Raw genomic sequence first — 15,981 nt, 5'->3', positions numbered from 1 at the left:
TACCTGAATTCCCAGAATCCAGGGTTGCCCTGCTCTGCTCAGAGACATGAATGGAGGCATGTGTCTGATGTAGAAAGGTCTGAAAAAGGGGTGTCCCATCTCACCACTGGGTCCTTTAAGGATCAAATAGGTGGGGCTGGAGAGATGGCTCAGTGGTTATGAGTACTGCCTGCTCTTCCAAAGGACCCAAGTTCAATCCCCAGCCACCCACATGGCAACTCAAAACTGTCTGTAACTTCAAGATCTGACACCCTCACATAAACACACATAAATTAAAATTAAATAAAATGTTTAAAAGAAAAACAAACAAACAAAAGGATCAAATAGGTGGGTTTTGTTTTTTTTTTAACTCATCAGTTGTCATACTTTTTTTTTAACTGAGCATCCAGTGAAACCCAAGCTTTCTAAGTTCTGTTAAACACCTGAAAGCACGTGATCCACAGTCATATCTGTTTCCCAAATGATTCCTCTCCACATGAGTGATCCTTTCAGAAATACGAAAGTGCTCAGACAAGTTTTATTTAGCACGTGCCCTGTGTGTGCACTCCGTCACAGCCTACTCTAAAAACTGGAGGAAGCTGGAAGAGTTTGGGGCCAGCCTGGTCTACAAAGTGAGTCCAGGACAGCCAAGGCTACCCAGAGAGACCCTGTCTCAAACAAAACAAAACAGCTTGCTTTTTTGCTGTTTGCTGATTGCATTAAGAGGTCCTGATATACTTGGCCTCCAAACAGAAGGTAGACGTGCTTTACTCATGGTAGAAAGAAATTGTATTTGAAGAAATTAGTAGCCACAGGAGGGAAGTATGCATTTCAGAAAAATCAAAAGCACAGGAGTAGGGGTGATTATAACAGGGGGATCCTACCAAGTCCAGCTGGAGCAAGAGCAGGGAGGCCACTGGTCCCTCGGGCTTAGATTTCTGGCTTGGCATGTTTCAGCTCCAGGTGTTGACAGTGGTCCTGCAGTCCTGCCACTGCATAGTGTCCCGAGGCTGGGGGAGCTGGGCTGGAGCAGGCTGCACAGTGAAGCAGACACCCTCCTAACACCAGGCAGAAGCCAGCAAACCAGCCAAGGAACAGGGCCTCCCCAAACTCCCACCTGGGCACAATCTCAGGCACGGTCTCATCCCAGAACTCCTGAACTGTCCTGTGGGCCACCCAGGACACAGGCACCAGGACCAGCACGCCCGACGTCCAGAGCAGGACCCCTCCCGCGATGAGCAGCCGCCTCTTCAGGCCCTTCTGGGTCTCTCCAAGCCTCAAGCAGTCCAGGCTACAGCCAGAGCCCAGCAGCCCCAGCAGCCCCAGCCCGTTGGACAGGGACATCAAGACCCTGGAGGTCTGCAGCTCAGCTGGCAGGGCCAGGAAGGAGTCGAAGTCCTTGCATTGTCTCCCCACCTCCTCCTGGATGACGCAGGATTTCCAGAGCCCCATGGTCCAGTTTTCCATCTCGTTCAGCTCCAGGTTGAGGTTCTTCCAGTGGGGCAAGTAGTTTGTGAGGCAGGATAACACCCATCCCAGCAGGGAGAACAAAAGCGCAGCCGACTGCGTTGCCGTCCGAAAGACTAAACCCATTAGGGCGTCCTGGGAGTCTGAGCCTGCCCCGACTCCTGCCCTCAGCTTGCTCTAAAAAGCAGGATACTTATCACTGGCAGAGCTCAGACATAGTTTTACATTGTGTGTATAGAAGGACGCTTGCCAGATCTGCTATTGTTTGATTCCATGTTGAAAGGTTTCAAAAGCGGACAGGGAAACGCTGCTATGGACCAGTAATGCTAAGGTGTGGCCTGGGCCACGTTTGTGCCCTGGGCTGAATTTTGTGCTTTTTGCAGGTCAAGTAGTGCTAATCCTCTCATTGTGAACGTTTACCTGGCTTTCACGTTCCCAACGTTCCTAACAAGTCAGAGAGTTAAGTCTGAGTGTAAAAAAAGAAAAAAGTCTAATTGGAGGTTTGGGTTCAACTCCTCCTGCCTTGTGCTAATTACACCTGTAAGATTTTCATCAGCTAAAGAGTTCTCATATTTCAGTATGTGTGTTATGATAATACTGGGTGTTACCCTCCTTGAAAAAAAAAGTTCAGAGAGAAGTATTTCTTAAGCAAATAAATCAATCTTATCAGGATTCCCTTTAGACTTTAAATCGGGCCTGTTTTGAAAGGCCTCTGGCTGCATACACTACAGAGACGTGGAAAAAGGCTGGACAGAATGTCAGGTCTCTTATCTCTGTGCCTTTGTGACCCTCACGTGCATAAGCCTTAAACACTTGTCAGTGGGTGGGGGTGGGGGGGAGATTTTGCTTCATGCTTCTTCTTTAACGAAATATGTTTCAAGTGTAGGAGGGTCAAGTCTTTTGTGTCAAAATCAACATCTTTGCCCATCACTCCATATATATACACACACACACACACACACACACACACACACACACACACACACACACACACACATATATATATATATATATATATATATATATATATATATATATATCCCCAACATTTGACATTTCTAACTAAATACAGAAATTTTCATTCTGACAAGTGAACTGATAGAGTCTAGATAACAAGAAGGGGGGAAAAATCCCCCTTGGAAGCTTTTTTTTATTTTTTAATTTGAAGCTTTGAGGAAAGAGGTGAAAGCAGAGATGGGCTACTGCTTGGAAATAGTAGAGAAGCAGCCAGAAGCAGCCAGCCTCCTAGAGTGTTCATATGGCTCAACGGTTCCTGGTACTACCTAAGCACAAGATGCTTTTGTTTAATGAGCAGAATCGGTGTGGGGATGATGACATTTGACATTTGAAGACTGGCTTAACCTGTGGCTCTTCTAGTCCTTAAAAGAGTGCAAATTGTTGTTATTTTCTTTAGGAAGTGGATAGTAATTATCCTTTCCAGCTACAAACAGCAACACGCCTTTCCCACAAAACAACCAAATGGATGGCAGGGTTTTTTTTGTTAGTTTGTTTTCACACATAGCTACGTAATGTTTGTCAGAATAAATTCCTTATAGGTAGACTTCTGTCATTCAGATTTGAAAGACAAACCTCTAGTATAAGAAAAAAAAAGTTATTGAATGAAAAGCATGTGAGCAGCACAATTTAGTTACAACAACAGAACGGAGATATTTTTTAATAATCAGCTGACTAAGGATATGGCTCAGCCCTGCTGACAGCTTACACTTTAGGCCGTGGTTCCATGGTCCTGCAGTCCTGCCACTGCATAGTGTCCCGAGGCTGGGGGAGCTGGGCTGGAGCAGGCTGCACAGTGAAGCAGACACCCTCCTAACACCAGGCAGAAGCCAGCAAACCAGCCAAGGAACAGGGCCTCCCCAAACTCCCACCTGGGCACAATCTCAGGCACGGTCTCATCCCAGAACTCCTGAACTGTCCTGTGGGCTACCCAGGACACAGGCACCAGAACCAGCACTCCCGACGTCCAGAGCAGGACCCCTCCCGCGATGAGCAGCCGCCTCTTCAGGCCCTTCTGGGTCTCTCCAAGCCTCAAGCAGTCCAGGCCACAGCCAGAGCCCAGCAGCCCCAGCAGCCCCAGCCCGTTGGACAGGGACATCAAGACCCTGGAGGTCTGCAGCTCAGCTGGCAGGGCCAGGAAGGAGTCGAAGTCCTTGCATTGTCTCCCCACCTCCTCCTGGATGACGCAGGATTTCCAGAGCCCCATGGTCCAGTTTTCCATCTCGTTCAGCTCCAGGTTGAGGTTCTTCCAGTGGGGCAGATACGTTGCGATAATGGCTAGAACCCATCCCAGCAGTGACAGTGAAAGCCCTACAGATCGTACAGCCGTCTTGAAGATGAAAGCCATGGGGATGGATGTTACAACCCGGCTTCTCTATAGGTTCTGCTGTCCTTTGCAGCTGGCAGTACTGTGATGACCTCGACCCTATGCCGCCCAGAATATAAGCTTTGCTCAATAGCTCTCTGGGAACCCTGAAATACGTTTTTGTTCCTCTTGAATATAGTGTTTCATGTAAAGGGCGAAGGACTCTGTTAAAAGCTATGAGTTAGGCTTTCTGATAAGGATTTGAGCTGTTCCCTTCCAATTTGCGTGGTAAAATTACATCCCCAACGCTTGACGGGTATAAGTCTAAAGATGAACAAAGAGGTCTCTGTGACCCCTCACCCTAACGTACAACAGAAATCTTTGTGCTTCAATATGGATTAATTAGATTTTAAGTGGTGATAAAAGGCCAGCTCTTCCCACAACAGGACCTCATTGTAATAGCTGCATCTGAGATTTCAGGAATGCAAAACAAGGCCTTGTAAAGAAAGGTAGACTGTTTTCCCTATAATCTCTAGTCTCCTCAGACATCTTTAACCTACACAAGAGCTCGGCCCATGTCCCTGAGTGTCATGGGGACTCAGCTGGGACTTGGCAGGAAGCTTTCCTCAGATTCCTTTGAAAGCTAGAGCCAGGTTCAGCATGCTAATTAAAATGGAGAGGACCTGGGTTGATGCCTAGAGGAAGTCAGTGAGGAGAGGGGCATTGTGGGAAACTCCAGCTCTCCTCCTACCATTTTGTCATCGTCATGAGAGACACTGGGTGAAGCCTTGATGTCTCGGGAGCTGTTTATTGCCCTGACATGGGCTTTCCATACCATTTTGCCTGCAAAGGCAGAGGAGCTGCAGGCACAGAGGCGCCTGCTGGTTTCAAGACAAAAGTCTGGTATGAGAATAATAGCCACGCTGGGACTGACCTTTGAGGCTTCATCTTGTTTTGGTTTGGGCCACACCTTGAGAGCATACCTCAGGCGAGCATGACCTCCTCAAAGAACACTGGGCCTCCCAGGCTAGTACAAAAGGCCGCATGCTCCGGATTCCCAGTGCTACTCTATCTCTGTCCAGCCCCTCTCTAAGAGCACCCACACCAAGAGAACAGATAAGATCCTACAGGGGAACCCCTACCTTCATGAGTGCTGCTGGGCGAAGGAAAACCACCCTGCTTCATGGTGCACAGGAGAAGAGCAGTTGAGGACCAAAGAAGGTCATTTATGACACTGATACAGACTCTAAAACCCGATGTACCCTTGGGGAGCCTAAGTGTAGTATTAGAGGGCTGGTGTCTGTTTCTTGCCTTCGGCTTATATTTTCAAGGTTGGCAGGATGAAGGTAGCTCAGTGGTAGAGCAAAAGGCCATGGGCTACATCCCAGCACCTCAAAATAAGATTTGCTAACACACAAATATTGTTTTGTTTTCTTCCTCAGTGCTAGGCTCAGGTCCCAAGGCCAAGCACACTACCATTAGGCTGTCCCACCACTACTAGCCTCCTCCTTTCAGAATTCCATAGGGTAGTTCATGTCCTCAATACAGTCAAGTAAGACAATAAGACACATGGTCCAGAAAGGGCTGGCACTGGGCTTGAGGCCTGTCACCAAGAGCTGGGATAAGATGAGGTGCAAACTTTCTACATAGCCAGGCAGGATGATGAAGGTCCACACAGCAGGAAACACTGATAACACACTGACACAGCCTTCTTTAAGCCAGCAGTGGTGGCAAACAGCTTTAATCCCAGCACTCGGGAGGCAGAGGCAGGTGGATCTACCTGAGTTTGAAGCCAGCCTGGTCTACAGGGCTAGTTCCAAAACAGCCAGGGATACATAGAGAAAGCCTGTCTCAAAGAAAGGAAGGAGAGGAAGGAAGAAGGAAGGAAGGAAGGAAAAGAGGAAAGAAGGGAGGTAGAAAAAGGGAAGGAGAGAGAGACACAGAGAAAGGAAGGAAGGAAGGGAAGAAAGAAGGAAGATTGGCAAACAACTAAATCATAGGGCCAGAGAAAAATGAAGAGCTGAGAGGCAGGCCAGATAGCCCAGTGGGTAAAGACACTTGCTCTCAACCTGATGTCCTGAGTAGCATCCCGAGGCCCCACTTGGTAGAAGGAAAGAACCAAAGCCTGGAAGATATCCTCTGATCTCAACTATGCAGCAGTGTGTGCACACCACACACATGCTTACTCATGTAAATAACTCAATTCTAACTTCATAAAATTTATTTTTGTCTTGCTTTTATGCATATGGGTGTTTTGCCTGCATGTATATCTCTGTACCACGTTGTGTGAGGACAGAAGAGGGTGTTGGGTCCCTTGGAACTGGAGTTATAGGTGTTTGTGAGCCACCATCAGGGTACTGGGAACTGAATCTGGGTCCTCTAGAAGAGCAGCCATTAAGCCATCTCTCCAGGGGGAGAGAGAGAGAGAGAGAGAGAGAGAGAGAGAGAGAGAGAGAGAGAGAGAGAGAGAGAGAGAGAGAGAGAGAGAGAGAGAGAGAGAGAAAGAAAGAAGAAGGAGGAGGAGGAGGAGGAGAAGGAGGAGGAGAGGGAGGGAGGGAGGGAGGCAGGGAGGGTGGGAGGGAGGAGGAAGAGAGAGAGACAAGGAGAGGGGGCTTAAGGACCCTGGGAGGATACCTGGGCCCAAAGGCAAAAAGATCTTGCAAGGAGCTGGCAAGTGGGAGAAAACCTCAGATCCAGAAGCAGGAGGGCTCCCACCTCTAGAGTATGGATGTGAGGACACTCAGCCAGGGGACCAATATTTCTACCCACTCGCTAATCTGTATGTGTTCATTCTGTCTCAGGGGGAGAGACAGAGAGACAGCACTCACCATGCCAGCATGCACTGAAGGACAGCAGGCGCAGCCATTCCTGCTCACCAGGCCCTGTCACAATGTAACACTAAGAATCACGAGGCAGAAGAAACCGCTAGGTCTGGGGCAAGAGTAGAGACGCATGCTGTAGTAAACCATCCCAGTACCTTTCTGTTTAAGACAGGCAGCTCAGGTATTTTGTGACTCTGCTGTTTGAGTGACCTGAAGACACAGTCTGAAACCTGCTCAGAGCCGGTGTCAGCTCAACTCAGGAAGGGCTGAGGACTCATTCCGGGAGCAGTCTGAAACTGGAGATGCCTGCAACAATTGTTGCAAAATAAACGTGTCACCAAACGCAGATCCCATCAACCTGTTCTTGAAGCCATTGGCCAGATCTGCATTCTAGGAGACCCATGTTAGCCTTGTGTAGGGACGATGGCCCCTCTCTGGTTTTCTGTCATTAAAGCTCATGACTGTGTTTGTGGTGATCGAAGTGGACCAGCTTTGCTGATCTTGACACACTTGCCGCACACTCCTGCCACTGCCAGCCTGTGCTAGTTCCCTTTACCCACCTAGTCTGCCCCTCCTGGTTCACTCCTTAGCCAAGGAGCCTCTGGCCCCCATCAGTGAGCATGTTACAGGTGAGGGCACTTGCTATGCGTTCAGATGAGCCAAGCCCAAAATAGTTAAACACTCCAACAGAAAGTGCGAAAGAAGAAGCGATAGTCTCAGGAAAAGGGAGGGAATCAAAGAAAGGTGTTGAAAGAAGCTTGACATAGTGGCCCACGCCCTTGATTCCCAAGGCTTGTGGGGCAGATGCAGGCTGATCTCAGTGAGTTCGAGGTCAGCCTGGATCTATGTAGTGAATTCCAGGCCAGCCAAAGCTACATAGTGTCTCAGAAAAAAGAAGAAAAAACTCAAAAGACTATGTTGCTCGTGACTGATGTAGGCAGATGTGCTTAAGTTATTTTACTATAAGAAAATACTTGAGGGAACTTAAGGAGGGGAGAAGCAACAGTCAGGTGGACCAGCCTGTAATCCCTAGTACCACTGAGGCAGAAACAGGAACATTCTGAGTTTGAGGCCGGTCTGGGTCCATATACTCAGTGCCTGTCAATGAAATAAAAAGAGGAAAAATTGTTTTCACTTATTTCTGGTCTCTTGCCCATTGCCTTGGGGCCTGCAGTGAAGCAGGGTCTCACAGAGTAGCTAGAACACAGAAGACCAGGGGAACCCAATAAATGTGAGGCTGGACAGGGTGCCAGGGTGTGTGACACCAAGTTCTGGGATTTCAACGTAAGGTAGTGAAGAACCTGGAAAGGCAAGTGTGCAGCATCACCACGTCCGCATTTTGTAAACTAAGTGGTGGTTCCTAGGTCCTTCTTTGTGTCACCGAGATCCAAAAGCCACAACCAAACTGTCTACAGACCAACCGTGGGTGGACTGGTGCTCAAAGTGTCTTGGGGCCTTTGGCAGGGCTAGATCTGTACTCCCACTCCTCCAGCTGGCAGCAGAGGTCCTGCCGCAGGGATGGGGACAGAGAGAGAGAGAGAGACTGAGACTGCAGAGCAACATCATTGAAGAGCTAGAGATCCTAAGGTCGGAGGAAAGGTATACCTCCTGTTGTCAGAACAATTGTTTGTTGTTGGTTTTTGTTTTTTAACTCCTCCACTGTTGGCGAGATGGCTGAGCAAGTCAAAGCCTATGCCATTGAGCCTCAAAACTCACATGGTAGAAGGAGTGAACTGACTCCTACAGGCTCTTCTCTGGTCTCCACACTCCACACAGGTGATAGATGGATAAATAGATAGATAGATAGATAGATAGATAGATAGATAGATAGATAGATAGATAGATAGACAGACACATGATATAGATAGATAATAGATGGATAGATAGATAGATAGATAGATAGATAGATAGATAGATAGATAGATAGATGATGGTAAATTATATAAAAATGAGAAATAATTAAATAAAAATGATTCCTCCAGCTCTGGAGATCCAAGCTTGTCATTCCACGGTATGTGCTCCGGCACTGGGCCAGACTACAGGCAAATGTCAGGCACATGATAAAGTCTCTGTCATGGTTGGAGAGCTGGCAGGAAGGATGTTCACAGAGGAACCAGCTATGGGAAAGGCCATTTACGCCTCTGTGGCCAGCACCTGGGTGTGTACTCACCACAGCGTCTGCCCTTTCTCCCTGTCACTTTGACATGTCAAGAAGACAAAGCGATTCTTCCTGCCAAACACAGCTCGATTTGATTAAAGAAAGCCTGTAGTTCCAGAGACCGAAGCAGGAGGGGCCTGACCCTGGACCAGTCCAGGCCAGCCTGGGCTAGACAGCAATATCCTGTCTCCAATACAGAAAAGGAAAAACACAAAAACCTGTAGTTCATTTTGTTTTTATATACATTTTTTATTCTTGTAACTAGTAACTCTCAGCTCACTCATAAGGCCAAGGCTCCTGGTACCCTCATACCCTCCAGCACTTCACCCTGGGTTTTATGTGTGCCCATCAAAATGTCTGCACTGTGAACGGATTTGATGGACCCTTCTAGAATAAGGACAGAATGTCAACACTGTGGATGCTGTGCCCAGTGCCAGTGGCCTTTCATACTGAGGATAACACCAGCTGTAACTGAACATCTGGGGATACCAGCTGCAGTAGGATAGGAAAAACTGCTGAGGCCTTTTGGGTTACAGGATTGTCAGGCATGCACAGTCTAGAAAGTGCAGGACCACCAGTGTTCATACGGTACTGGTGATGTTTTTTGAAATTTTCTGTAGAAAGCACAAAGGAGTCTCTTAAGGTGAAATGGAAATCTGTAAAAGAGAGAGAGAGAGAGTGTGTGTGCTGGACGCAGCTCCTTTCTGTCAACCATCATTGTGAGAAGCAATTGCAGAGGCGTCTTTTGTGTGCCAGACATTGCACAGAGGCCCCTAGTACCAGTTGTCTCAGCAGCCGTTTCGGTCAATCAATGACAGCGAGCCAGCAGCAGGCAGGTCTGCAATGCTAAGAATTGAACCCAGGGACTCAGCATGCTATGCGCCTTAGTTTATAGGAGATAGAACTAAAGCACAGAAGAGCCAAGTCTTTTTCACGTGGTCCCAGAGGCACTACAAGCCTTTGGAGCCCAAGAATGAATGCTCAGAACCCAAAGGTGACCTGGGATGTCCCCTACATCTGTGTTAGAATGCTGTCCCTTCCAAAGAAACCACCCAAGGAGCTTATTCCAAGTGCATTTTGGGTTCCACCTTGTGGAAAGCTGGGGCAGGGCAGGAGGAGAACCCTGGGTGGTGGGTTCTGCCAGCATCTTCAGTATGAAGGGTCTCACTGGGGTCCACATCAGATGGCTGACTGGGAGCTGGGAACAGGGGTACAGCAGCCACCATGGGAGTGTCTTGTCACAGAGAGACCAAGGATACAAATAACTCTCAAGCATACACCATGATAAAAATGAAGCCAAATAATTAAGAAGTGGTAAAGGGTGAGTGTGTGTGTGTGTGTGTGTGTGTGTGTGTGTGTGTGTGTGTGTGTGTGTGTGTGTGTGTGTGTATGCCAGTACCAAGGCAAAGCCTAGATTGTCTGACTCTGTCAGCTCCCAGCTGTGACACATCCTGCTTGATTTGTACTGGCTCTCTTTAGTGTTTTCTGCAACAGGTGAGGTTCCTGATGGCCTGCTGTTTGGGGCCTCCAAAATGTGCCAGCTTGCCTCAGAGGCTGAAGATGTCAGTGGTTAGGAGGGAAAATACTCACATATACCACATTTAAAATCATTTACCTCCTAGTTGCATTGATGAGTTCAGTTTTTTATTTTGAGGTTTTTTGTTTTGTTTTTGTTTTTGTTTTTCAAGACAGGGTTTCCCTGTGCAGCCTTGCCTGTTCCGGACTCGCTTTGTAGACCAAGCTAACCTTGAACTCACAGCAATCCACCTGCCTCTGCCTCCTGAGTGCTGGGATTAAAGGTGTGCGCCACCACCGCCCAGCTGATTAGTTCAGTTTTATAACCAACTTGGGTATTAGTTCAGTGCCTTTGAATTAGATAGAAGAGAGAGAGAGAGGGAAAGAGAGAGAGAAATATTTTTTTGGCTTTAAAGAATAAAATCCCGGGGCTGAGGAGACAGTTCAGTGGGTTAGAGGCTTGCTGTTAAAGTGTAAGGACCTGAGTTCAAATCTTCAGCATCCGCACCAAAGGCCAGACATGGCTGTTTAGTCTGTAAGTGTGCACATCGGAGGTTACCGTACTTATTCCATGACACAAACACCATCATAATCTCCATTTGACAGAGGAAGAAATGGAGATTTAAATAAGGCAACTCAACGGCTTGGGAACAGTATAGCAGAGAGGCAAGTCCAGGCCTGTCCGTGTCCAGCCTTAATCTTTTACACCATTCATTGGTCATAGTCACAATAGCTTCTCCATTTTTGTCTTAAAGCTTTGCTTGCTTCCCGTCAGCGCTCACTGGCAGTGGTGATTCCCTAGACTAGAGTCAGAACTCCGAGTGTGTGCTCCAGCAATGGGCACTGGCACTGCATGAAGCATCTGCTGGCTCTATGGATGTAAAATTAGAGACCACAATGGGAAAAGGGCTTTGTGGGTGGTGGGGGAGGGGGGAATGGAGGGGCATGGGGGGGGGGGGGGTGGATTACGGGAATTGTCCTAACCTGGGACACAGTCTCCACCCCTTCCACAAATAGAAGTGAAAAGACCTCTCGCTCAGGATTAACGGGGTTCTTTACCTTGTAAATCCTTTCTAAATATTAATCTAGGCTCTCAGGTCTCTGGCTAAGCTAATTTCCAGTTATCTGGTGGGGGAATCGCCACAAACCAGGCTGGAGCAACAGCTTTTGCTACTTACTCTCATTGAGGGGGGTGTCTAGTGAGTCACAGGAACCCAGAGGCAGGAGACACCCCAGACACCACAGTGGCTCCCTTTCTGAGAAGCTGAGGCCTGAAAGAGCTGGTTGGAGTTCAGGGACAGGACTGAGCTATGGCCGCAGGGTTTGGGTTTCTGGGCTCTTTTCACTCTTTCCCAAGGCATGAGGCTTAGCAGAAATTCACAGCCCCGCTTAAGGCCCAGCCATCACAATGTTTGTCCTTTTCTTCAGGTTAGAGACCAAATTCCATGCAGCCATCAGCCAGGTACTTGTCACAAGCTGCAAAGTATGCTGGGAGATTGGGGGGGGGAGGGGAAGTTGGGGGATGGGAACACAGGGTCCTGGACAGCACAAACAGGAGCCAATAGCTCCATGACGGAGCCTAACCTGGGGCCACTGCAGAGAGCCTGCATGCCTTTCATGTGTGCTCTGCCTTACCGTCAGCCTGGGGACCTTAGCGTAGCAAAGATTGCCCAGTCAGAACTGAACACTAAGGTGTTCTGGAAACTAATGGTGGGTTCTGAGTTTGCATCATTTCCCATGCCAAGTGTGCACTGGGCCCCTTAATGTTCCTGACTCACACACCTCCCAGGAGTAGCCATCCCATAGAGGGTAATGAAAATGCTACCGCCCAGGCAGCCCCACAGGCCACTCACTTCTGATTTTTCACTTTAACCAAAAAGATCTGCTGTAGGAAACTGCTAGTATTGCCAGTCAATCATCCAACGAGCGTTTTTGTATAATGTATGTGGTGCAGTGTGTGCTTGGGAGAGTGTGTGTGTGTGCGTGTGTGTGTGAACATACATGTGACCATGCATACGTGTGAAGACCAGAGCTCAAGCACTCTCCGCTCACTTTGTGAGACAGGGTCCCTCACTGAACCTAGTCCATCCATTTGGCCTGGCTGACTGGCCAGGGAGCTCAAGGGATCTGCCCACCTCTACCTCCTCATCACCACCACACCAGTCTTTTACAATGGTGCTAGGGCTCTGAACTCTTGTGTGGTAAACACGCTAGTGACTGAGCCACTTCCCCCAGCCCTTTCAACACATGTTTCTTGAGCTGCCACAGGCCAGACCTGGGCAAAGGGGGAAAACAAACCTGTCACATCCCTGTTTTGTGTCATATGGAAATAGGGTCGGTTTTGGTAGAAAAAAAATACACATTTGACGGCTAAAGGAAGCCTTCTATGAGAAAGAGTTTAAATGAGTACCCATGAACCTCTGAATTTGTCCTAGTTCACTGTAAACCCCAGCACGACACATCCCAGAGTCCCGTGAGAAGAGAATTTCAACTGAAGGATTCCCCAAGATCAGAGTGGCCTATGGGCATGTCTGGTTGTGGGTTGGGGATGTCTAATTGCTAATTTAAGTTATAGCACCGTGAGAGGCACCATTCCCTAGGCTGGTAGTCCTAGAATGTATAGGAAAACTAGCTAAGCAGGAGACTAAAAGGCAGAGAGCAAGCAGTGCTCCTCCTGTTTGTTTACTTGTTTTTTTTTGGTTTTTGGGGTTTGTTGTTATTGTTGTTGTGGGGTTTTTTGGTTTTTGTTTGTTTGTTTGTTTTTATGTGTATGCTCCTTGTGTGAGTTTAAGTCTCCCAAATGAGTACAGGATCTCAAGCCGCAGAAAAGGACATCAGATTGTCTAGAATTAGAGTTCCAGATGTATGCGAGCCACCATGTGGTGCTGGGACTTGAACCTGGCTCCTCTGGAAGAGTAACTAGTGCTCTTAACCATTGAGCCATCTTTCCAGCCTCATCTTCCATGATTTCTGCTTGAGTCCCTGTCCTGATTTTCCTCAATGGCGGACTATAACCTGGAACTATAAACCAAATAACCCCATTCGGCCTCTAAGTTGCTTTTGGTCAAAAGATTTCATCGCAGCAATAGAAAGGAAGCTAGACCAGCGCGCATGCTCGGCTCCTCAGAGCTCCGGTTCAAGCCTGTCACTGCCAGGCTTACTTCGAGGCAGAGGAGGGGACGCGCCGTTTCCATTGCTCCGTGACTCACCAAATCTCAAAGATCCTGGAACATACTAGAGGAATTCAGATTACGTGCCTACAGACATTTCTAGAGGCTTCTGGGGGACCCCCTGGAACGGTCCACCGCCCCACGGCCAGCCTAGGACTCTGGCAGATGCGCAGTCCCACACCAAGCAACGCTGGGCAGCCTAGCAGTATGCAACTGGGTTAGGAGCAGGAGGGGAGCGTGGGTCTCCCTTTCCCACCCAGGTTCACGTGCTGTTGCTGAAACACCTGCGTCCGCGGACACAGGGGCTCTTTGTTTTCTCCACCGACTGCTCCACGTGTTTCCTGAAAACAGTACACTAAGGAGGGCAGAAGGTTTTACTCTCCCATTTCACCCACACACACACAAAAAAAAATCGGGCGCTGAGGTGATGTCTTCGGTGACGGCCTTTTCCTTTGAAAACTTGTTGCCTTTGACACACCTGCTTCCCGTTTATTCAGAGACACCATTCCCGAGCAACAGACTCCTCCAGCTAGTTGGGGTGAGGGAGGGGCATGCATTAGGGTGCCCCGAGCAGCCACAGAGCCAAAAAGAGACAGTAGTCCATCCAGGCTGTGTCGGTTTATTTTCCCAATTGCAGTGACAAAACACCTGAGAAGAAGTCAGAAGGAAGACGTGCTTACTCTGGCTTGCAGTTTGAAGGGATACAGCCCATCATAATGGTGAAGACAGGGTGGTGCTGAGGCAGCGAGGCGGTTTGGTTACATGTCAGTGGAGCAGGTACCGAAAAGTTCAGGCAGGGACCTCACCAAGGTATGACTCACAAGCCTGCTACAGTCCTACGTCTGCCAGCTAGACCTCCACATGAACGTGTGGCGGGAGACATTTCACATTCAAAGCATTACCTCTGAAAATTCACCCTAATGCTACCTTCAAAACGTTATTATTCTGAAGTATCAAAGATTTCCACGTACCCCTCCGAGCAGATTAGACTTCCTATAGCACAAATGGATGTAAGGGAAATGTAAGGAGTTGGCTTCTAGAATCTGAAAAACCTGAGCTCAAAGCTTAACTCTGCTACTTACAGCTATGTGACCTTGGGGGCTGGAGAGATAGCTCAGAGGTTAAGAGGTCGTGAGTTCAATTCCCAGCAACCACATGGTGGCTCATAACCATCCATAATGAGATCTAGTGTCCTCTTCCAGCAGGCAGGTGTACATGCAAGCAAAACACTGTATACATAATAAAATAAAATAAAAAACTTATATGACCTTGGGTGACTTAGCATCCTGTCTCCTGGTCCATAACAGATAATAAAACATCAGTATTCCTCAGGGTGACTGAGGACACTGGTGGCAATGTGTGGACTCCCAGAGCACACAATGGGCTCTCAATAAATGAGATGCTATTTTTACCTTGTAGTTTGTTTTTCCAACCTGCCTTCAGGGAAGGTGAAACGTCAGTGCATCTACAGCTGGGTTGTTTGTTACTGTGCATGACCTGAACCAGGCGCCCTTGTCAAGAGTTTTATTCTTCTAAAATCAGGGATTTGAACCATGGGAAGGGCTTGGCAGGCAAGCTCAGCTCCTCAGCCTGCCTGTGAAACCCATTGTTTCTCCCAAGACACAACTAAACAGCTCTGTCTCCTACACTCTTCTCTCACACTGTACCATCACATGTTGCTGACCCACTGGCCTTTAGGTAAGAGGATCACAGACTGTGGCCACTGAGCATGGCTCCTGAAGCCACTGGCCCACCTGCTTTCTACAGGTATGGCTCAGAGGCAGGATGCCAACGTGGTGCTTTTTGGCAGGGTCTTATTCAGCCTTGTTGTGGAAGAAGGGCTGTGGCTATTATCAGCACAAAGATTTCTGTCCGCACACTCAGGAAGGAAAATTCCATTTTTAAGAGGAGACAAATTTATGAAAGCAATTACAGGCATGAAATACTTTATAACTATTCCCAAGTGTTTTCATTTGCCCACCCTTTATCCATCTGAACATCCATCCATCCATGTATCCATTTACCCATCTATCCATCCATCTATCTATCCATTCATCCACCCATCCATCCATCTACCCATCTATCCATGCATCCACCCATCCATCCATCCATCTACCCATCTATCCACCCACCCATCTACCCATCCACCCATCCATCCTATTCTCTTATGAATCCATCTACCCATCCACCCATCTATCCGCCAATCCTTTTATCCATCTACCAACCCATTTATGGACCCATCTACCACCCCACCCGCCCACCCACTTATCTATTCATCCACCCATCTACTCATACACCTAGCATCCTTCTGCCTACCCATCCATCTATCAGTCCACCGATCCCTTTTTCTACATGGAGGCACCTGTGTTGAGTACTAACACAAGATAAACATCCTTAACTCAAAAGCCTGAAATCTAAAATGTTCCAAAATTTGAAGTGCCTCTCTCCCTCCCTCCCTCCCTTCCTCCCTCCCTCCCTCCCTCCCTGCAACTTTCAGTTGTGAACTCCCAGCTACTTCTTCAACACCATGCTTACTTGCCTGCCACCATA

General features: G+C 48.1%; 2 protein-coding genes across 2 annotated transcripts; both read right to left on the bottom strand.

Moving 5' to 3' along the window:
* Positions 1–717: 717 nt before the first annotated feature.
* LOC127210242 (claudin-22) lies at positions 718–1,640 on the bottom strand. Its single transcript, XM_051169925.1, has one exon. The coding sequence runs from the start codon at positions 1,570–1,572 to the stop codon at positions 910–912; it is 663 nt and encodes a 220-aa protein (XP_051025882.1). The 5' UTR covers positions 1,573–1,640; the 3' UTR covers positions 718–909.
* Positions 1,641–3,141: 1,501 nt separating this feature from the next.
* LOC127210069 (claudin-22-like) lies at positions 3,142–3,808 on the bottom strand. The gene has a single exon (XM_051169761.1). It carries the CDS (start codon positions 3,806–3,808, stop codon positions 3,173–3,175), a length of 636 nt encoding a protein of 211 aa, XP_051025718.1. The 3' UTR covers positions 3,142–3,172.
* Between the last annotated feature and the right edge of the window lie 12,173 nt (positions 3,809–15,981).

The sequence above is a fragment of the Acomys russatus genome, chromosome 27, assembly GCF_903995435.1.
Source record: "Acomys russatus chromosome 27, mAcoRus1.1, whole genome shotgun sequence".
Lineage (NCBI taxonomy): Eukaryota > Metazoa > Chordata > Mammalia > Rodentia > Muridae > Acomys > Acomys russatus.
This window is presented reverse-complemented; position numbering and strand designations above follow the sequence as displayed.